Source organism: Cydia splendana, chromosome 13 (genome assembly GCF_910591565.1).
Source record: "Cydia splendana chromosome 13, ilCydSple1.2, whole genome shotgun sequence".
In the NCBI taxonomy this organism is placed as follows: Eukaryota; Metazoa; Arthropoda; class Insecta; order Lepidoptera; family Tortricidae; genus Cydia; species Cydia splendana.
The window spans coordinates 15946624-15970934 of record NC_085972.1 but is presented as its reverse complement, the minus strand read 5'-3'; the positions used below and the strand labels follow the sequence as shown (position 1 = coordinate 15970934).

Genomic DNA, 24311 nt, shown 5'->3' with positions numbered 1-24311 from the left:
TGGAAACGGTAAAAAAGCGCCAACGTCGGGTTTTAACGCAACGCTTTTTAAGCTGTCGTGCGAATGGGGCCTTACATTCAATTTGGAGCTTTGATAAAAGATAAAAAATAGTGTATTCAAGTAGAGTCTGGCTAGCCAAAAATTGTTGACAGATATTTCGTTGTTGTATCACCAATTGTCTATGATTTGAAAAAAAAGCTAAAAGTCAGTTGACAATTTATGTCATTCATTCAAATTGTTTGCGGTTTATAAGGGGTTTATTTTAAGTAATATTAATAATGTCTATACTGAGTGAGGTTCGCAAACTATTATTTAAGTTCGTAAATAATTACGACAATGTGCGAAGTCGACGTGTAGCGTTATACGAGGGTTGCACTGAAAATCGGGAATAGAGAAAACTGTCGCATCTAGACAGTCAATCTTTATTTTAATGCATACTTAAACTCAAACTGACCACGCATATAAATTTTCTTTTGAAAGTAATCATTCTGTAATGCACACGGCTCATAATCCCAAAGTCCTTTTTGTATGGCGATTTTGGGGCCTTAGTGGTTTTGTATGAAATTCGTGGAGTAGCCAACGGAATTGAAGTTTTTTTTACATATATATATATATAAAAGATTTTTTTACTGTTGTCATATGAATCTTTAGGAATGTTGAAATCTGCCGATATGCAACTTTTTTGGCAGTCTTTTTAATTAACAGCACAAATGCGATTTAAATTTTTGACGTCGCTTTGGAATGACATGCTTCTTTAAGATCACCCATGGTATAAAATGAAAGTGACTTTCATATTTAATTTTAACTGCAAACGAGCGTACGATGAACTCTAGTTCATAAAAAAATAACAGAAGCCCATTGTAACTTTTATTTGTTCGCTGAGGGCATATTGAAAACCGTTTAAAAATATGATCCGAAAAATCACTTGGCCAAAAATTCAAATAATGTTCGACATACAATTTTCAAATTGCCAGTAATTCTTAAATACAAATGACAACCAAATGGAATATACCTTAAAAGTTTTATAAAGAGTTACATTTTTATAAATTATATGCCTGTTTCTATTATGTTATTTCTAAGTGTCCCATTCCCGAATCTTTCAGTGCGACCCTCGTATAACGAAAAACTGCAATGTTTACAACTTCTAAGCAAATGTAAACAAATTAGAAGGTTGGTGCTCTATAAATATTTTGATACTTAGCATTTAACATATTTGGCATAGTACTTGTGTATTTTTTTGGTGATGCATTAATATTACGGTATGATCGAGCTAGGTCTTATTTACACTACATTTCATTTTTCGCCTTGTTACAATGGTATATGGTGAGAAAGTGTTAACATATGTGTTTATCGTTGACTGTACTTCACATAGTGGTAGAAATTATGTGAGCCGGCTTTGAGTGCACGTCAACGTATATTTAACTTATATCCTTAGGTACCTTACGTGTGCACAGAAAATCAAAAATATTTTCTAGTATCAATACTATAATTCCTACTACACAAAGTGTGATCAGCCAAAGATTTTTTGAATTTCCCGCCAAACATTTGGGTAAAATTTCAGTAGCCAGACTCTAGGCATATTACAATGCGCTTATGAACGTCAAATAAAGCTATACCGGCTCCAACCATACACCTCTGCCTCGAGAAGATTTAAATCCCCCCTCAATTGGAAGAGGGTATCCCAATACGGGATGGCTATGGTTCCTTCTATATTATTATACTCAACATAATTTGAAAAATACTTATACATATTATTTTACTGCAATTTGAATTTGGACCATAGTTGTGAGTTGTGGACTAAATTTACACAGAACCATCTGAGGGCGCACAAAAAACAAACATCCTCTAGTTTATTATTCAATTTCAAGTCTCCATGGTCGATATAGTATTTTTTCTCTTGATCTTCAACATCACTTGCATCCGTTTCGGAGTCTAGGATTTTTCTTCTGCTGCTTCTATTTCTGCTGTTTAACCGCGTACTATCAGTATTGGTACTATTGGTGGAGTCAACCGGCTGCCATTTCCGTATTAAGTCATGTCCAATGCCGAACCTGCAATTTTAAATACTCAATTAAAATGCAAAGCTTTTTTTTGGGATTAAAAACATAGCCTAGTCTTGATTTAGCTTTAACCTAAGTTTTATTAAAATTATCTATTTTTCATCATCATCCTCGCGTTGTCCCGGCTTTTTGCCACGGCTCATAGGGGGTCATCCATTAATTACGTCACACGAATTTCTAGGTTTTTTGACCCCTCCCCCCCTCCTTGTCACACTTGGTCACATTTGGCAAACCTAGTGTGACGTCACATTTTTTCTACGAAATCGCCAAATCGAATTAAGTAAGTACCTAAGTAAGTATTATTAATAATTTATCAAAATATTTTTGACGATATAAATATTAGTAATGTTATAACCCAAAACTGCTTAGGAAAGAAAATTATACGAATAAAAACGATTATCGTTTTAAAAACTTGTTATATAAATGTACAGCGAATAATATAATTTAAATAAATTTTCGGTTACTGATGAATTTAAAGTGACGTCACAAAGTTTGTGTCTCCCCCCTCCCCCATGTCACAATATGTCACATTTTCTTGACCCCCTCCCTCCCCCTAAACGTGTGATGTAATTAATGGATGACCCCTAATAGGAGCCTGGGGTCAGCTTGGCAACTAATCCCGAGAATTGGCGTAAACACTAGTTTTTCCGAAAGCGACTGCCATCTGACCTTCCAACCCAGAATGGAAACTAGGCCTTGTTGGGATTAGTCCGGTTTCCTCACGATTATGTGTGTTTATCAACTACAAGTAAAATTTACAAATTATTATGGTAAGAAAAATACCTTTTACTGAGTTGGATGATAATGCTCCACTTGCAAATGAATATTATAAAGATGAACAGTCCGGTGAGCGAGTTAAAGACGTCTGGAGCATACCACAACACGGAGTCCTTTTCTATGAAGGCACTTACTACTTCCAGAATCCAGTTGAGGCCCATAACGAGTGATAGCTTAAGGTAGATGCCAAATCTATGGAATATAAATCATTATTTTACATCACATCTTGTGCAGTTGGTATACTGTATAACAATCGATGCATATCTACTTATTTAACCTTTTCGACGCCGTGTCAAACACAAAAACTGTCACTCGGACGCCACGTCACCGAAGTGTCAAAACTGAAATTGAATTTTATGCATATGAACGTGTCTATGTTGCTCTGTGGTCTGTGACCGATTAATCAGTCTTTGGCGTTGGAACTGCGGTGCGGATATATCGGTCGTTGGCGTCCAAAAGTTTAAGCCATTTTAAAATCCCTACTTATAACAATACACTCCAGCGGGCAGTTTGGTGGTTGGTAAGGTTTACAAAAAAAAAACATCTTAACTTACGACTCTTACGAGTATAATGTATAGTGTGAATCTTATGATCTGAGCTAGTTTACTCAAAGAGTCTCAAGAATACAATACCATTTGAGTGGTAAACCACAAATTAGTATAACCACCTCGCGAAGCGACGCCATTTTCCATATCGCTGATTAGGTGCCGACGCTCAAAAGACGCTTATGTAGGGGTGTAAAATTTACCTGGTCTCATCCTTCTTGTTCCTCCCGCTGTTGCCAGCGTTGTGCTGAGTCACGCCATGCTTGATGCGCCATATGTTGTACGCGGTCATCAGGAACAACATAATGTTGACGCCGGTCGTGATTAAGATCGGACAGTATAAGTACAACAGCAGTTCTTCCCCTGCGCAGACGTAAGAATTTAATTTTAAAAAAGAAACGCTATAACAGATACATTTCATGAGAATAAGTTGTGATTGCTGGAATTCTGCATCTACATCTATTTTACTTAACTGCATATTGTAGTAAAAAAAATAGAAAGGGATAAAGCTAATAATAAACTAAAGATGTAGTTCGGATACTTCGGATATTGCACCTATTTGGTTTGACACTGACTTCAAGCACATCAGTTGGTAATGCATACAGGATAATGTTTTGTTTTAACCTTGAATCCGTTTTATTTATATACTTAGCAAAGTTGTTTAATTGTATTTTTAACTTGTCGATTATTGATGTGATTAATAGAATATTCCAATTGCAGTGCCACATGGGTCCAATTATAAATCTGTTCAGTTAATTTCTTCGCTCAAATAAAAGAAAACAAAACAAAACAAAATTTAACACGTTCGCGGACGCTCAGTCACACCAGTTGGACACCTAAATTTTGTATGGAAATATTGGGACTGTTATAGCATTCCTGTCGCTACAAATATATCTTTTAGGTTTGTATATGACGCGTAATGCTATGCAAGGCGAATGCTATGCAATCCGCGTCAATATGAAGTATATTTTTTATACGCTATGTGACAACAAATGCTATGCAATTCGGATGCATAAGCATGTCTGTCACATGACGTAGTCAAGATGGGATCTTATATGACATCGCATGTTATAGCATTCAATACATCGTGCTCGATGGACTTGATGGCTGAGACTTCTGACTTCCTAAAGGCGCGATTTTTGCTCTAAAGACTCATTTGCTGACCTCTTCAAACAATTTTCTTCTTCTGTTTTGTTCCCTCTTTGCTTATCATTGTAATATTGAGTCCATCTCATACATGCCCTATCCCAAGCACGTTCGCTATTCATTCGACCTCAAATTATGCGTTGGAGATCGGCTCTAATCTAAAGGCCCAGTCATGGGTCTCATAGCATGTTGTAGAGAGCCGAGTGGCAATGTTGAGCTCTCTTAAAATGAGAGGTTTGTTCTTCTAGCTGTCCAAGGTATACGCAGCATTTTACGCCAACACTACTGCTCAAAAGTGTCAATATGTACCGCGTTACACTTTTTGAGTTCCCTGTAACGCACCGCCGCGTTAAGTTCTGGACGTAAAGCGTCCACCATTTTTCCTGCCAAGCGATGATTCACCCAACTTTATATTCTTTTTCGGATGCATCTGCACCAAATACAAGGCGTGAAATATACACAGAATGATACCACAAATGCGTGTCATAAGGTGCTTACCTTGTGGGAGGTCATCATCGAGCGCCAACAGGCTATAATTCACTAGTATATGACCAAAACTATGACTATAGTAACGTAATTATTTCAATAATAGGTATACACATTCATGCCTCACTTTTTCACATTAACCGTTATCAAAATTTTACTGTAGTGTGATTAACAGCAAGTAAACACGTTTGTTTATTAAAACACAATGAAAAACTTAAAGAAATTGTTAAGAAAAACATTCATTACGATTTTATAAAATTACATCAAAATCGCTATCGCGCACAAAATTCACCCAAATTACATGTGTCCACTCCCAGACGCACCTGTCGCTGCCGGGCTACTAAGGGAACTGCCATACAAAGACGAATGCTATAGCATCTGCGTCACAGAAAGGGGGGGCAATTTGGAGACGTCACAGGATAATTTTTAACTTGGCAGTTTTAATATGGCAGTACGCATTATTTGACTCTGGTGACTGGTAGAGGAAAAGTTGGTGAATAATATTATACTGTGGTTAAAGCGGATTGATAAGCATTTCAACGAAGAAATTTAAAAAGAATAACGGATGCAATAGCAGGGGCGGCACCAGGAGGAGTACAAAAACGGATGCTATGCAATCCGCGTCCGCGAACGTAAATTATTAAAGATAAAGATAAAGATATTTATTTGCAAAAATGTAGTGGTAAACATAGTTGGACAGTAGGTGATTTAAGTGCGTACATTTACTTAAAGAAGCATGCAAACTTTCCTTATTAACTAGGTACTATAACTAAGTATATACATATAAAAAGTTATAGAACAATAATAACTCACATACTAATTAATTTATGTCCTCGATATACAATATATTATAATTATTATCCATCATCATTATTTTCCATTACTTATCATATATATTCATTATTTACACATGTCAAATATTCGTCGATTCTATAATAACACTTATCCAAGCAAAATTTATATAGTTTGTTTTAAAATTCAGGCATGTCAGAGTTTCTTATTTCTACGGGTAGATTATTAAATATTTTTATAGACATACATAACACATTGTTTGCAAAGAATGCTGTCTTTGGGTGGAACGGATAGCATAGATCAGTGCCGTTTCGAGACGGATATATTGTGGTAGTTGCCTTATTTCTAAATAAACCTATATTGTGTTTGACATATAAACTTATCTCATAAATGTATAATGAGGGTAGCGTCATCACTTTTAATTTATTGAAAAGAGGTCGACAGGGTTCTGTTTGATGGACACCACATATAGCCCGTATACATTTCTTTTGTAGCAGAAATACTTTTTGCATATTACTACAGTTACCCCAAAGTAATAGACCATAGCGCAAATTGGACATTACATGTCCATTAAATGCTAAGAGTGCAGTTTTTTGTGACGATAGTTGAGAGAGCCTTCGTAGGGCAAATATAAACCTGTTCAATTTATCAATTAGCATTTCAGTATGGTCTTTCCAGTTGGTGTGGCAATCTAAAATAACACCTAAGAAACGAATTGATGACACACATTCAATCGCATGACCATCATAGTTTATATTTACATTCCTCGGTTTACCTTGTGGTGCATAAAATTCCATAAATTTTGTCTTAAGTAGATTAACTTTTAGATTATTATTAACTAGCCACAAGTTTACATCATTAAAGACTTGGTTGATTTCATTCTCATAATTTTGGGTATCTTTCTCTTGTACTACTATAGAACAGTCATCAGCAAAAAGCGTCATCTTGTGATTAGTAAGAGATGGCAAGTCGTTAATATAAACAAGAAAAAGCAATGGTCCAAGGACGCTGCCTTGAGGGACGCCAGTTGTAACTTTAAGACAATCGGATCTATATTTTATTAAAATTTTTGTGGTATCGTCATATTTCGGTATTTCTGTACATTGCACACGCTGCTTTAAGTAAGTTCTTACCCATTCATGGCAGTTCCCTCTAATACCAAGGTGGTATAGTTTTGTTAATAATATGTTATGATCTACTCTGTCAAAAGCCTTTGACATGTCCATAAAAATGCCAGTGACAGGTATTCTATTATTCCTACAATTCAAAACATTTTCCATAAGATCTAGTACAGCTAATGTTGTAGATTTATTTTTACGGAAACCAAATTGATCTTTTGATAAAATATTATGTTTTTCCAAAAAATCTGTCATTCTTTTATGCAAAATCTTTTCAAAAATTTTGGATAATATTGGTATTAGAGCTATGGGTCTATAGTTTAATGGATCGGTTGTGGCACCCTTTTTCAGTAATGGTTTAATAATAGTGAGCTTAAGTTTGTCAGGAAAGACGCCTTCAGCCATTGACAAGTTTATCAAATGACTTAGTACAAAAGCAAACACTGTAGTATTTTCTTTTATAATTGACGTGGGTAGTTCATCATAACCAGCTGCTTTAGAGTTTTTAAGTGTCGTAATTACTCTTGCAACCTCAACTGGGCTTGTCGGATATAAGTAGATTGTTGAATCTAAGTTATGTAATTTATATTGGTATTTGATTGTGTTACTGTGTACGTTGTCTGTTACAGTAGTGAATTGATGATTTAGTTTATTTGCCATTTCTTTTGCATCAGTAATTTGTTGACCGTCAAAAATCATACTGTCAGTGAAATGGCTTGGCTGGCGCTGCCCTATATGACTGTTTATAACTGACCACGTTGCTTTCCCTACATTATCCGCTTTATATATATAATTGTGATTCTGTAACCTATGTGACTTCTTAATGCACTTTTTTAGTAGAGCTGAGTATTTCTTATATTTTGCTTTATGCATGTTGTCAGATGAATGAATGCATTGATAGTATAGTTTTCTTTTTGTCTTTATAGCTTTTTTTAATCCTACAGTGATCCACTTAGGTTTGCAACTTGCATTTATTCTCACTTTTTTTAAAGGAAAGCACAGATTAAAAAATAGATTAATTATATTATGGAAGTTATTAAAGGCACTGTTCGTATTATTGGATGACGAGATAATATCAGAAAAAGATAGGCTTTGTATAGCTTGCTGAAACTTCTTACGATGTTCTATATTGAAGTCTCTTTTCCATTCGTACCAATATTTCACAGAATTAAGACTCTTAACTGGGACAGATATTGTTTGTGCTTTGTGGTCTGAGAGACACAAGTTGTGTACATCACATTTAATTGTACTTTTAAAGTTAGTGGCAATATTGTCTATGCATGTGTTAGAGGTACTTGTGACGCGTGTTGGTTCACTAATTTGTAGTTTAAAATTATAGCTTTGCAATATTCGCTCAAATTCTGTATTAATAGTATTGGTATTTAAACGATCTATATTGTAGTCACCGCATATAATTATACGTCTAGAATATTTTTGTGATTTTGTAAGAGTAAGTAATAAGTTATGGAGTTTTTCAAAAAACAAGTCTAAATCCGCGCCTGGTATGCGATATATACATATAATTATGATATTATGTGACGGTATATTAACACCACAACACTCGAAAACTTTTTCAACACATATGTCTTTAATCCATAGCAAAGGGTTGAACTCTATATCTTCCCGAAGCAATATACACGTCCCGCCTCTACTTATCTTTTTACGGCAATAACAAGCTGCCATTTTGAATCCATTGAGTATCAAATTACACTCGTTTTTTAATTGTATAAAATGTTCAGACAGACATAACGCACTTATGTGATTATTATTATTAGCTAAGTTCTGCAGTGACAGCTCAATGACATCTAGTTTTCCGAGAGCGCCTGCAATGTTTTGATGCATGATATTAAATGAAGAGTTAGCATCGAAAGGAATGCTGCATGGGTTGAGTCATATTGAGTGCAGACATTTCACTTATTCTATTGCAGTTTGATGATGATGAATATGAACCACTTATTATACGTATGAAATCAGAGACATTCTTAAATATTATATTAAGCCCTCTATTATTAATCGTACCTACGCCTCGCGAAAACATGTAATTTGTGTATGATATATTTTTGTTCGAATCTAGAATATAAGCATATTCGTATTGTGTATTGTCTAGGTACAATTGATAATTAAAGTAATCTACCCTTTTGTTAAATAAAGCTGCCTTATGGCTAAATTTAAAAGTAGGAAGACATATTATAACGTTAGTATGTTGTACTCTTTGGAGTTGTTCTCTTATAAACACAATTAACTCAGCATAATTAGATGTTACAGTATAGTCTTTTTCGCCAATATATATAATACAGAAGTCATCCAAGGTAAAGTTGTGTAGTTTTCCTTGCAGCTCACTAAATAGTTGTTCAATTCCACCTCCAGATATACGATAGTGAAGACAGTTATTGAAATATCGGTTGGTTATTTTTAGTAAACTTGAATTGTTCGCACTTATAACACATATTTTCGGCGGCATTGAAGTGTCTTTTCGTGGCTCGCGAGTAGGTATTTCCGGCGGCGTCGGTGGATCCCTTCGCTTCTCCTTGGTAGACTCGCTGGCGAAGTTGTGGCTAGTGTTAAATGTGAAAGAAGAATTTGAAGCTTTGGAAGTCTCAGGACACGGCTGGAGATATTCTGTCGGCTGTATTTTTGTCACCGTGGAGTGTAATTGTGAGTGTGAGGTTTTACAGTTTAGTAATTCTTGCTCAAGTCCATTAATTGCTTGGCTAAGATTTTTAATATCTTGTTGCGACTCTAGCAGCTCAGTCTGTAGTTTGCGTATAGTTTGTTCCATTGCCAGTATTTTAATTGAGCTTTCCGCATGTAATTTAGATTTAAGACTGTCGATCGGGCTCGCTATCGGCGACCGACCCTTACGAAGCATGGGTTTAGGACGTTGCGGAGAGTTACATATGTTTTTTAATGTGTATAATTCTTGAGATAATTTTTCATTTTGGCGCATAAGGTCATTTTTTTCAATAATTACATTTTGTAACTCATTTTCGGTGCTTGCAAGGTCAAGTTTTAATTGGTCAATTTCACACTTTAGTTCGATCACAATACTGGCCTCGTAAGTTATTTCCAGACTTCTTGATAGATCTTCATCTAAAAGTTGAAGCGTAGATGGCATGGAGTCATCAATGAGTGACACTGATTCAGTTGACTTCGATTTTGTTAGGCCCTCGTGCTGTCGCCTACTGGGAGTGGCCTGAACAGGCTCTTGCATCTCAGGGGAACTGCTACGTGCCGGCGATGCACCCTGTGTGCTGGGAGAGGCCTGGACAGGCTCTTGCATGTCAGAAGATGTGCTACGTGCCGGGGATGCACCCTGCGTGCTGGGAGAGGCCTGGACAGGCTCTTGCATCTTAGAAGTGCTAGCTATGCTGGGAGAGACCTGGACAGGCTCTTGCATCTCCAAACAAGTGCTACGTGCCGGGGATGCGCCCTGCGTGCTGGGAGAGGTCTGGACTGGCTCTTGCATCTTAGAAGAAGGGCTAGGTATGGTGGGAGAGGCCAGAACAGGCTTTTGAATGTCAGAAGAAGTGCTAGGTGCCGGGGATGCACCTTTGTAATTTCTTTTCCTTAGTGTTACATTAGGTTCATATTTGTGTTTTCCCAAGGTTGGTTTATTTGTGACAGGGAGGCATAATAGACATGACCATTCTTTTTTGGTTACTGCTGTCATTTGTAGAAGAACGTGAATTAAAGATGAAATTTGGGCTCGTCATGACTTGTTTTTATCCGCAATCCGCTCCTATCTTTTGTTACGACTAACCCATTTATCTATTCATTAAACTTAGCAAACCTTTCTTAAACTTTGACCCTTTCTAAGCACGCACGCAAACGTCAAAATGACAGATAAGAACAAACGATTATCAAATGGCTTGTTAGACTTGGCAAGTGTTTATAAATAACGCCATAATTGGAGTATTCATTTAAATTTACCTTCGATAGAACCCATTTGGTTCATATAGTTGGATTTAACGAAATCCGGCACATGAGTTAAGTCTTGGTTCTCGACAATGATGATAAAAAGGATGAGCAGCAGCGGCGCGCCCCAGCCGTACAGGCTGTACCACCCGAACTTCACCAGGATGCCGCGCCGGTGGATCTGACGCATCTTACGGAAACCCCTGTGACATAAACATACATATATGCTTAAAATATCGTTTAAATAAGGCAAAATTAGTGAGCGGCATCGTTCGACAAGTTCACACAAACTGCAAAATTCGACAAGCGAATTTTACATATTGGATAGGTACTTAACTACATTTTAATATTATAAAAATCATAAAGGCCGATTACTTTTCTCTAATTTCAGCGTAAGCACGTTTTTCATAGACTATCACCCGTATTCGAACATCAAGATATTCACAAGAGACGACACGTACTAGATCCATTCTAGATACGTTATAGTTTAGATATCAACTAGTCCTCTTTTGCAGCGCAATTCGGGCAACCAATGTCACTTTTACGTCAGATAGAGTAAGATATCTATAAACTGTAGTCTCCTCGGTATAAATATTGACGAAAACATTAATTGGAAAACACACATAGATAAAATTAGTTTAAAAATATCATGCTTTGCTTATGCCCTCAGAAATATTAAAAAAACTTCAGACTTAAAAACAGCTTTTAGTGCTTATCACGCATTTACACAGACATGGCTCCAATACGGGATTGTATTATGGGGTAACAGCACAAATAGTGTAGATTTGTTCATACTGCAAAAAAGGTGTATTAGAATATTAAGTAACATAAAAAATCAAGAAAGTTAAAGCAGACCTTACTTTAAAAAATTAAATATTTTAACTTTACCATCCCTTTACATCTTAGAAACATGCAAATTTGTACGAAAACATCCTGACCTATATATGAAAACTAAGAACCGTCATACTAGTAACTTGAACTTAAGAAATCAAAATAAGATTGCCCTTCCTGCCAGTAATTTACAAATGAGTAATAAAAGCCCCTATAGCATACCTATAAGAATTTTTAACAGTCTTCCTAAAGAAATAGCGGAAGAATTAAAATATGTCAAATTTGTAGGTTGCTTGAAGACTTATTTAATAAGTAATTGTTTTTATTCTATAGAAGAATATATGGATGATAATAAATACCATAAATAGGCATATATTATACTATAAAAAAAATATTGTGACTACTATTTGTTTGTGTATTCTGTAATTTGTATGTTATAATTGTTTTATGTGTTAGTGTTAGATAAAATTGCCATACCCTTACAGGGTCTCATATTGTGAAACATTATTAGTTAAGAACATCTATGTAAACACCAATATGAAAGCAATAAACATATTATTATTTGTATGTCTTTCCCATCACGGAACAATGGTGTTCCGGACCTTTGGGAGGCGTGCGCGGAGCCGAAGCCAACACGTAGAGGCCCTTTTGACACTTTAATGAAATGTAAGGGGTACACCGAGCGGATACTGCCCTTACCCGTGTCATGGGACGCACGAAGAGGCAGCACCCGCCAGGGTGTAAGGGCTATTGAGAGTTGATGGTATCTAAAATGAACTAGGATATTGGGTGAAAGCGATGGACTAAGTACTGAGCTATAGGGTAAAAAAAAGGACGCCTGCCTAATAAAACGGTATGCAATTTTATTTCCGGCAGACGGTGACTCGCCCTCACAAGATGGGCCCCCACAAAAAGCGACATCTAGGATGGCTCAAGGGCAACACCGGTGTGAGCGGCTCAGGGGTGTCGAGAGGTGTGCGCCGCTTTCTACCCAGTGGCTATTAACAGCCACTGTGCCAACTCGCGTCTTATGCATATTTCACTTCCACCCCTGGAGCTTATAGCTCTAACGACTCCACTCTGGCCGGCCGGCTAAGGCAAGCCAGAGGCAGAGAATCCTGTAATACCCACCCTCCCTCCTTGCGGGTAACAGAACTCCCCAGGAGCACTCGGGTACGTGAGGTCGCTAATCCCCAACAGCTCGCCACAAGCTGCCCTGCGTTGACTGATTGCACTGGTAAAACCAGCGGGCGATGGGGTCGTCACATCCCTACGCCATATTATTATTATTTGTCTGTCTTTCCATATCTCGGGACCATGTGGGGTCCCGGACCTTTGGGAGGCGTGCGTGGGGCCGAAGCCAACAGCGCAGAGGCCCTTTAAGACAAATTAATCTAAAGGCAAGGGATACACGTGGCGGATACCATCCCCGAACGCACAACATGATACATCCGGAGATGGTCCCCGCCAGGTGCAAAGACTATTGCAGTGCAGCACTTTTGTGCTGCGATGGGAGCTAAGATCATAGGCTATAGATTTGAATGTTGGATGGACTGGATACCGGGCTATGGGAGGAGACTAGCGGACACCTGCCGTGACAATCAGTCTCAAAATTGTATGAGACAGGTGGTCACTCGCCAACTCATTGAGTGGGCCCCGCAATGGACGCACGCACAGTGCGACAACAGGGCAACACTTTGGAGTGGCTGTGAGGTTGTCGAGAGGTGAGTCTGCGGTAGCCAGATCCCGGTAATCCGTTCAGCAGGCCGCCGGCGTTATGACATTTTACACTTCCAACCTGGAGCATAGGTCCCGCTCTTACGACTCCACTCTGGCCGGCCAGTCAAGGCAAGCACAGAGGCGAGGGCCAGATGAAAGTGCCCTCTGGAATAGGGGTCCGCGGTGTCGCCACTCACCGTCAGCTCGCCACAAGCTGCCCCCGCGGGGTTATTATTATTATTATTATTAGATGTGAATTGGATCTCTAAGTCATATCCTGTGGAAATCGTTCAAGAGTATCTCCAGAATCGCGCAAATGTCAAATTTGACAGGTTAGATCTTAAACATATCGTTATCGTATCTTGGTGATGTCTAAAAGATATGTAATAGATGTCTATTTCAAAATCCGAATCGGGCCCTATGTTATGACGTTATAAAGTTGGGAAGATGTGATTGCAACATATACCTATTTTATTTATATTTTATTATATTCTATATTTTATTAGAGGGTGACGACACACATTTGATTATCATATCATAGCCGTCTGTACAATGGGGAATGCTCCAAAGAACTGTTTGAATTGCTGCCATCCGTCTCGATTTTATCATCGTACTTACCTCCCGCCAAACTCATCCTTACTTCGGGAATCTCCCTCGGTTCTTCCCAGAACGTACAGAATGTGCAATGAGTTGCCTCCTGAGGTACCTATTTCCTTTGCGCTACGACATGGGGTTCTTCAAGAAGCGGGTATTTAGGGCTCTCAAGGGTCGGCAACGCTTAAGTGGCTCCTGTGATGTCACTTATGTCCATGGGCGACGATGACCGCTTCCCATCAGGCGGCTCGTCTGCTCGTTTACTGACTATGACAAAAAAAGCAATTATCTTACCTCATTGACCACCAGATGTCGAAGGACATGACATTCATCCAAGTAAAACTCGCCACCACAGTATAATGCGCTAGAAGACCTAAAACATAGGTTTAAGAGGGTATAAGTATACATTTTTAACGAGATTAAGACCTACAATCAAGTTATTACTCATTGTGCTGTTCTTTTGGCTTCTTTTTAGGTATCGTCTTGGGTCGTCCCATTCGTTTTTCGTCAAGTTCTTAAATTAGTCCTATTCTGCTTTCGTCACTCATTCTACATTCGTCACAATCGTCGGTGGCTTTCAATGTAAAATGAGTGACGAAAGCAGAATAGGACTAATTTAAGAACTTGACGAAAAACGAATGGGACGACCCAAGACGATACCGCTTTTCAGACCCAAAATCATGAGGACTAAGTATGAGTCAGTTTTGTGACAATTGATACAAAATGTAGGTATGTGGAAATGTGTCACAAAATAGCTGAATTATTGAAAGTTTTTTTTTAGGGTTCCGTAGCCAAATGGCAAAAAACGGAACCCTTATGGATTCTTCATGTCTGTCTGTCTGTCCGTCCGTATGTCACAGCCACTTTTTTCCGAAACTATAAGAACTATACTGTTGAAACTTGGTAAGTAGATGTATTCTGTGAACCGCAATGATATTGAGGTTTCTAATACCTATAATTTTTTTCTAAACTGAATAGTTTGCGCGAGAGACACTTCCAAAGTGGTAAAATGTGTCCCCCCCCCCCCCGTCTTAAATTATCCCACGTGTAAATACCTACTTTATTTTCTAATTAATGGCTCTGGATTGGCAATATAGGTTAAAGATCGCCAAAACATCTTATCCCTTTAAACGAGCTATCCTTGTATATATATATAAATATATAAATTTCGGGGATCTCGGAAACGGGTCTAACGATTTCGATGAAATGGGGGTTTTCGAGGCCGAAAAAAACGCGAATTTTTGAGTTTTTATGTCTCCCAGATATTAAGTAATTAAATCACCAACCAATTTACCGTCTTAAATTATCCCACGTGTAAATACCTACTTTATTTTCTAATTAATGGCTCTGGATTGGCAATATAGGTTAAAGATCGCCAAAACATCTTATCCCTTTAAACGAGCTATCCTTGTATATATATATATATATATATGTCGACGCTCAGGTGATGTAATTGGTAAATTGAAAATAATGGGCGCTTACATGACATACTTACGATTTATCAAAAACACTTGTAAGCGACGTGGGTAATAAAGATGTCTGTTCAAGAGGCTATGGGAGCGTATTAGAGGCGTCAGGGGTTTTTGTAACGTCTGAATGTGTTCTCGGAAATTGCTGTTTGATAATTAATTAGCTTATGGTTTTTGTGGACTAGAGTAAGTGGGATCGCCAGGCTGCAGGCTGGCGTCACTCTGGGATTGAATCTCAATCTGGTCGGACAGTAGCAATAGAGACTGCATTACGCCTCGCGTACTTGTACTCGCGTTAAATATCTACGCCCTACGGATGTACCACCTAGTGCATCTAGCCATTCCTGAATACCTAAACCTACATTAAGCCCCGACATTATAGCCGTTGTCGACGCATAAGAATGTATATTCTTTGAATAATTTGGATGGCTGAATATTGGAACTGAAATTCAGTTGGTTTATGTGACTTCAATGCAAAGTTATTTTAGAAAGTGACAACTAAGAGTAATTTGAGTATTGATGACTTTAGTGACTTATGTAGGTGCATCACTTTGTGTTTAGCTTGTCGGTCGATCGTAGGTCACATACCCGAATCAGATATATTCTCACGCATATTTAGTGAAAATGTGTTTGGTAAAGGAGGCTGCGCGGCGACCACAGGTGATGATACATAGTGTTAGGGATGATGATGACACCCGTGGTGGTGTTGATGCCTTGTGTGGCATGGTTTGGGTTCCTGTGTGGAACCGTTGGAGTGATCGGTGTATCACTTTGGAAGTGGCCTGAGTGCTGCTGTGGTCAGTGGACCATATGTGTTGTGATTGACAATGTGAGTCACGCGTGTTGTGGCCGGCGTGCCACAGGTTTTGAGATGTGACAAGGTATGTCGCATGTGTTGCGGCCGGTGTGCTACAGGTATTAAGACTGTTGAGAGTTGATATGTGATAGTTGAGACATGACATTTTTGTGACTTGTGATGGACGTGGTCGGTGTACCACACGTGTTGTGACGTGACAAGGTGTGTCACATATGTTCTGGCCGTGGTGCCGGGTATTGAAACGGTTGAGACATGACAGCTTTGTGACGAACGTGGTCGGTGGACCATGTGGTTACGGCAGGCGTGCCGTGTGACAATTACTATGAGAGACAGTGACATTTAGCGCAAGCCTTATCGCCTGTAGACTTGCAGTGGTGGTGCCCGGATGTGGTGCGGGCCAGAGTGCTTTGAGATTTGAGATTTGAGAAGTCACATAAATGTTATAACAACGAGGTGTTGTTTTGATCAATGTAATTTAAATGATATTGATGATGTTCTTATAAGAAAATATAGATACTCAAACTATTCTTTGTTGCTTGTAGGTATTTGTAAAAGAGTTCATTCGATTCGAGCATTTTATTGATTATTTATGTTTGTACTCTTAACGATATTCGTGGCAGAATAACCTTCGTTAGTTAGGTCGAATCTTCGCCGATCGTTCGTCGAAAGTTAGGTCGGATCTGTAGCGATATTAATTGCCTAATGGATCTTAGTGACCTGTAGTGATGTTAATAGCCGAATGGATCTTAGTGATCTGTAGTGATATTAATAGCCGAATGGATCTTAGTGATCTGTAGTGATGTTAATAGCCGAATGGATCTTAGTGATCTGTAGTGATATTAGTGGCAGAATAGCCGAACGGTAAAGTTGAATTAAAATTTGCTGAGTTGTCATAATGACTATTAAATGTCTTATTGCACACGAGGACGTGTGACAGTCAGGATCGCCGTGTCGACGCTCAGGTGATGTAATTGGTAAATTGAAAATAATGGGCGCTTACATGACATACTTACGATTTATCAAAAACACTTGTAAGCGACGTGGGTAATAAAGATGTCTGTTCAAGAGGCTATGGGAGCGTATTAGAGGCGTCAGGGGTTTTTGTAACGTCTGAATGTGTTCTCGGAAATTGCTGTTTGATAATTAATTAGCTTATGGTTTTTGTGGACTAGAGTAAGTGGGATCGCCAGGCTGCAGGCTGGCGTCACTCTGGGATTGAATCTCAATCTGGTCGGACAGTAGCAATAGAGACTGCATTACGCCTCGCGTACTTGTACTCGCGTTAAATATCTACGCCCTACGGATGTACCACCTAGTGCATCTAGCCATTCCTGAATACCTAAACCTACATTAAGCCCCGACATATATATAAATTTCGGGGATCTCGGAAACGGGTCTAACGATTTCGATGAAATGGGGGTTTTCGAGGCCGAAAAAAACGCGCATTTTTGAGTTTTTATGTCTCCCAGATATTAAGTAATTAAATCACCAACCAATTTACCGTTGTAATGGTTGTCTTGTCAATCCCATCAAAAACATTACATGTAAAAAGGTGCAAGTCTCGCAACGCTTTTAAATGTTTTTGATGGGATCTCATCTCTTTTTGTAGGCAGTCCTTCTTTTCGGGTACTCATACCCATACTATGTATACACATATCATAACTAAACATATCTTCATTCATACTCATACTCTGTAGGTACCAAATTTCAGCTCTCTGAGTTTATGGGAAGTACTAGTTCTATTCTGATGATCATGAGTGAGTGAGTGTCATAAATGCGAAACTTTGCTTTCGCTTAACTTCGGAACTAAATGACCTACAGACTTGAAATTTTGGATTTTAAGTATGTGATTATAGCTTACTGGAGGACCAAAATTTCTGCGTTCTGGTCTTATCCAGAGGTTCTCAAATAGGGGCCTGAAAATGCGGCGAAATGGTTCCAGTAAAGGATGGTAGGTACGGCAGTGTTTGCTTCGCGCTCGACTTGGCGGGGGCACTGCCGTGCCCCCAGATCATACCTATCCATACGCGCTTGGCCTTCGATATCATGGTGTATTTGATAAGAAGAATCTGCAAGGTCCTGGTCATGAATGTTGCGGTGAGAGAAGACACGTAAGTCATCATCATCCAGCCTGCCAGGTTGCGCAGCTCCGGCAGCACCAGGTAGACCGCCAGCACTAGCAGCAGGAACACGCATGAGACCAGCATACCTGCATCATAGTCATTATTATGGAAATGCTGCATTACATGATGATGGTAGGTAGACTATACTCTGTATCTGTAGGTATTGAAATAAAAGTAAACAAATAATTTGTAAATTTTCAGGTAGTTATAACGCAGCGTACTACTACGTACACGCGAACGCGAAGCGAAGCGATGCGGCGCGAAGCGATGCGGGGAATCAATCCTTTGATACCTATAGAAGTTTCCTACGTGGGCGATCTCGTTGCGAACGCGAACGCCTTGAGCCCGCCGCGCCGCGTCGCGTTCGCGAGTTGTTTGCTTACGTAAAACGCAGCTTAACATTTTTCATATATCATGCTCTGAAAGTGGGTCGTTGTTGTTCTAAAAGGTGCGCAGAAAGTGATACGTTTATGCTCTAGTGCAGAAAAGTGGTGTACTCCTCTGCGTCCCCGTCCCACGAACAACTGTGTGGAAACAAAATGGAAAAATAGTGTCTTTATTTCTTCGCCTGGAACAATTGGTAATTGTTTAATTTTACTAATCCCACGTTGATCCTTTTTTTTATAAAAAATGATGTAGGTAAGTAAATTCTTAAAAACAAATTATTCTTGATTTCTTTCGTTGAATTCTATTTACTCGATTTCATAAGGCGGGAACCAAAAGGAATACACCAAATTTTTTTTTTAAACCTCACACTTGCGTAAATGATCAAAGGCAAAATCTTATACAGCCACAGTTAAACGTGTGTACGATATTAAATTCGTTTTTAAAGTTATTTAGCACTATATTCATGAAAATAAAATAAAATACAAGATAAAAATGTCTTATATTATTAATTAAATTGTTATTTAATATTTAAAATACTTTTATTATGTTATTACGTGGTGCGGCGCACCAAGGTCGCGGTGCGGTCCGGTGGTCTGTTGGGGCTATTCATAAATTACGTCATTTCAAATTAGGGGGGGGGGGTCTGGACATCGGATGACGGTAGCATGAAGTAGGAGGAAATGGGGTCATTTGAAGCATGATTTGTGGATGATTATAGGGGGGGGGGGGTCCAAAATCGTCAAAAATCGATGACGTAATTTATGGACAGCCCCGTTGCGGCTTTTAGAACGAAAAAGTATAAAATTAAAAAGTAAGAGGCAATCCCGCTGATTTTCATACTTTAATGAACAAATAATTTTAAAATTACTGCAGTTTGTTAAAAATGTGTGTTTTCGTGAATATTGCAATCTAAATGATTTTCGCTAGGGGTTATTAATCTTCACACATGTAAAGTCTCCGATTGCAAGTAAGTCCTAAGGAAAAAAATGATGGCCGTAGGTCTATTAGGTATAAGTACTTCAATTACTGATTTTGCGAAATTGCCTTATCTTGTTTGGTTTCCTAGCATTCGATATGAAAAGTAGAGTGTTTAACTCGGGTGAAAGGCACCATTTCCGTCTCGGACTATTGGCGCTCTCACTGCGTTCGAGCGCCAAACTACCTCGACAGAAATGGGTGCCTTTCAACCCTTGGTTAACAATCTACTATAGGTATTGGTTAACCGCCTGGATCTGTCACTGAACGATCTGACTTTAACCTACATTATTTGATCAACATTACGTTTTGATCTACCTACCCTCAACTGGCTTAAGGAGCCATTTGAGGGTAGATTTTATTTACTTTTATTTAATTACCTAAAGACACAGACTATAGAGACCCAAACTAAAAAAAAATTTGCATAATAATGTTTTCGGTTACCGCGATAGTTATATAGGTTAGGTTACTCATGAAACAAAACTATGGAAACGGATAATATCGTGCGCGCATGTGAATTTTAAATTGAATGGCGTGGACACTTTTATTATTAAAAATAGTCGTAATGTATAAATAGCCTAGATCCTATTTTGCATGTATACCCAGCCTTAAATGAAAAAAAAATCATAGGGTTTGTATCTTTTTATGTATGTGGGTAGTTTTGCACATTGTAATTTTGTTAGAGGTAAATATATAAGTTTTCCTCAGTCATCCGTTGAAGACGAACACTGTAAAGGGTTCGAAACGTATTAGGGATGTATTATAATTTATTTTATGCGGTATAATCCATTTCCTTACTTTTGTTCATTGTGCACCTAAAATTCCTAAAATAATTTATGTAATTTATGAATCTTATAATTAAGGTGAGATCATGGACAGTGAGATCATGTACTTAACTAGGTATGTGATAATTTTATTACACTGTTTCTAAATCTATTATAACTTAAATGAAAAATGTCTACATCATTACAAATCTTGTTGTAAGAAGTGCTATATGCACGATGCTAGATGCTCGAGCCAGGGGACTATGTTGTGAAACATTATTTGAAGCAGCTGGAACTATAGTGCTGTGTTAATCCTAAGAATACAATGTTAAGAGTACTATCATTTTGTACCATTTGGAGTTGAAACTTTAGGTCCATGTGCTCCCAGCGCGCATAAGTTGTTCGCAGAAATTGCGAAGCGTCTGGTTGACGTAACTGGTGACCGAAGAGCTGGCGGCTACCTCGCACAACGTATCAGCATTGCAATACAGAGAGGAAATGCCGCCAGCATCCTTGGTACAATGCCTCAAGGGCCTCTTTTAGATTTAAGCTAGTTATTAATTTCTTTTAGTAATACCACTGTATACATGGTGTGTCTGGACCATGGGGCTTGAAATCCAGGTCTTGATTTTACTTGCTAAACTGAGCTACTTTTACTATGGGACCAACCCTAAAATCGGGGAAATTTTTTTGGCTTTTCCATAGAAAACGTCGACATCTGATCAGCCAAAATGTATGAAAAAGTAAAAAATTTTTTCGGGATTTCGGGGTTGGTGCCATAGTAAAAGTAGCTCAGTTAAGCGAGTAGAATCGAGCCCTGGATTTAAAGCCCCATGGTCAGTAACACACTGTATATCTTGTTTGTAAAAATAAATGGTTTTTTGGACGGGTAAAAAAAAAAGTAATCATCCAACTTACAACTGGCAGTTATTGTACTTTTGTCAAATGTTTTTTTTTCTTCTTTCCCATCTAACCGCATTCTGATTACCAACTCAGGTTTCGAGATTTTGCCATCGGCATTTAAGCCGATCTGGTGCTCGATGCAAATATCACCCGGTGGAATGTCGAGGTACCATTGGGTCCAATAATTTAGGCGTCTTACTACTGCACCGCCGCTCTACAAAACAAAACATGACACTTTCAGACATATTTTCAAAACACAATAGGTGAAACTTCGGTGCCGAGTGCAAACCATTTTTAAGGTTCCGTACCCAAAGGGTAAAGACGTATTACTAAGACTCCGCTGTCCGTCTGTCCGTCCGTCTGTCTGTCACCACTCACCACTCACCAGGCGGCTTAGCACGGTCGCGTTTTTATCCCTTGTCACCATGCCTGTCACGTTCTAACAAGTATGTAAGTGCGAAAGGGACGCGCATAGTGATAGTCGATAAAAATGGAACCGTGCTGAGTGATAGCTAGACAGTTGAAGTAAAAAAAAAAAGTAATTGAAGTAATTGAAAAAAAAAAATATCATAAAAATGGCCATTTATGATCTACTTAACACCATAATGACACAATTAGATAAAAAAAATCCTGTTACAGCATTATATATGGATTTAACAAAAGCTTTTGACTTTGTTGATCACAAAATCGTATCAAAACTGTATAATTATGGCATCCGTGGAAATGCCTACAATCTACTACAATCCTACTTAATGTACCGAGAACAAGTCACACAAATTACTCGAATTTGTATTAAATCTAAGAAAGAAGTCACATTTTGTTCAGGTTTAAAACAAAGAAATTCAGGCGTCCCACAAGGAAGCGTTTTGGGCCCACTTCTCTTTTTAATCTACATTAACGATATGCCACAATCAATAATAGATAAGATAGTTTTATTTGCAGATGATAATACGGTGATTTTTACTAGCGAAGACCCATCATCATTAGAGCCACACATCAACAAAACATTAGAAATAATAATTGATTCAGGCTACATAAAAATTATCTCTCTATAAATTTAAGCAAAACCAAAACAATGAACTTTAAACAAAGAAAATTAGTATCTTATTTAAAAATCACATACAAAGATCAGGCTATAGAAGAAACAGATTCAACCACATTTTTGGGGCTAAGTTTAGATCGTTCATTTTAAGTTGGAGCAATCACGTATATAACACATGTAAAAAACTAAATAAATATTCATATGCCTTACATAATTTGCGAAAAGTAGTAAACCAGTCGACTGTCTTAATTAGTTATCACGCCCATGTAACATCAACTCTGAGGTACGGGATTATATTTTGGGGCAATTCTGCCGCCTTAAGGAAAAAAACCATAAGTGACAATTTTTGCGAAATTGAGTTATTGACACCCTCGAAATCAGAAAGAAAAATGTGATTTTTCTATCTAGCTGTTATTTCTTTATCTCTAACAGGTCACGATTTAGACAAGCATAACTACACGCCATTTTGGTAAAGTTACTGCCTTTTTGAGAAAGAAAAAGCATAAGTATATATTCATAGACAGAAAAGTACTAAATTGACGACTTGTGTTGTTTTTCCTTTGTCTTGAATTAGAGCCCAACAATTATTTCACAAGTAGAAAAACCATATATTGGTATTATATAAAATTTATATGTAAAAAACCCATAAGTTGACAGAAATGTTCATTCTTGTTAGTATAAAATAATTATTAGTCATAACTCTCGGAATCTGAAATAACATAAGTTGCACGTTATGTTTTCTCTATCTCGTATGACTCTTCCTTATGCTTTTTCTGCTTAGTGTCGGTTTAAAAAAAGTAAACTTGTGCTTTATTTATTAAACGTTGTGGTCAGTTATGCTTTATCAGGCTAGTAGGTAGTCCCCCTCCGGTCCCCTCAAGGACTGATTTCGGCCGGTTCACTAGGCGCGTGCGGCTTGATAGGGTACTTTCCTTCGGAAGAGGTTGCGCGTACGACGCACGTATTAATTACTCCTGTGCCTACTTCGAAAAATATTAGAAGTGTTAATGTGTATACGTGATTGTAATAAGTGTCAAAAATTATTCGTAAGTATACTTATATCCATGTTACGTTTATCACCTTTCGCATATTCCAGATTTTGCCTATATTTTTGAATAAATTTAGGTATATTTATCGCGGTCATTCTAGTACCTACGTTAAGGCTTGGCGTGCGTATTCAAATGTATATGCGTATCTGGAATTAACATTACCTATTTATTTATATTAGTGTTAAGTAACTTGTCTATTGGGACTGGTGTTGAATACCTACCTATTTTACATAACCTAACCACGAATTTAAGGTGCATTGGTTTAAAATAACGTGGCTTTAAGTTTCGGTCCTATGTATGATCAATCCGGCACCACCGAGCTTTATGTATGTTGCAAAATAACACGCACAGTTTCAGTTTTACATTGGCACATGGCTTAATTGACCGTAGTTCTGTAGAAAGCGACCAACTTTTTATTTTTGTCAAAGTGACTTACACCCTAACTCAGTAACTTTGGTCGCTTTCTGCATTGATAAAAAAATTGAGTTGGTCGTTTTCTGCATAACTACTTACGGTCAATTTTAGTACGGGATACAATACACCGCCCATAGTCATGCTTGTTCATGAAACAGGCTTTTCCCAACTACTTATTTTTCATTATGTTTGTGTCATGAGTATCGCTGTGTTGTTATTTTTATGATTGCAAGTTTTGTTATAATAAAATATAATTGATAATTTTGTGAGTGTTTGAGCTGTATCTAATATTCTAACCATATTTTATACTAAAACTGAAAGGCTGTATGTGCTTGCTTCTTGGCTGTGGGTGTACATTTTTTTTGTTTTGGTTATCAGATTTACT

The 24311-nt window shown here is 38.0% G+C and overlaps 1 protein-coding gene across 1 annotated transcript; it reads right to left on the bottom strand.

The window, feature by feature from the left end:
• Positions 1–1756: 1756 nt before the first annotated feature.
• LOC134796510 (G-protein coupled receptor Mth2-like) lies at positions 1757–21655 on the bottom strand. The gene is made up of 7 exons (XM_063768698.1): positions 21437–21655; positions 18287–18478; positions 14278–14356; positions 10855–11042; positions 3586–3745; positions 2844–3029; positions 1757–2051 (listed from the first exon to the last, which is right to left on the bottom strand). The coding sequence occupies exons 1-7, from the start codon at positions 21495–21497 to the stop codon at positions 1757–1759; spliced, it is 1161 nt and encodes a 386-aa protein (XP_063624768.1). The 5' UTR covers positions 21498–21655.
• Between the last annotated feature and the right edge of the window lie 2656 nt (positions 21656–24311).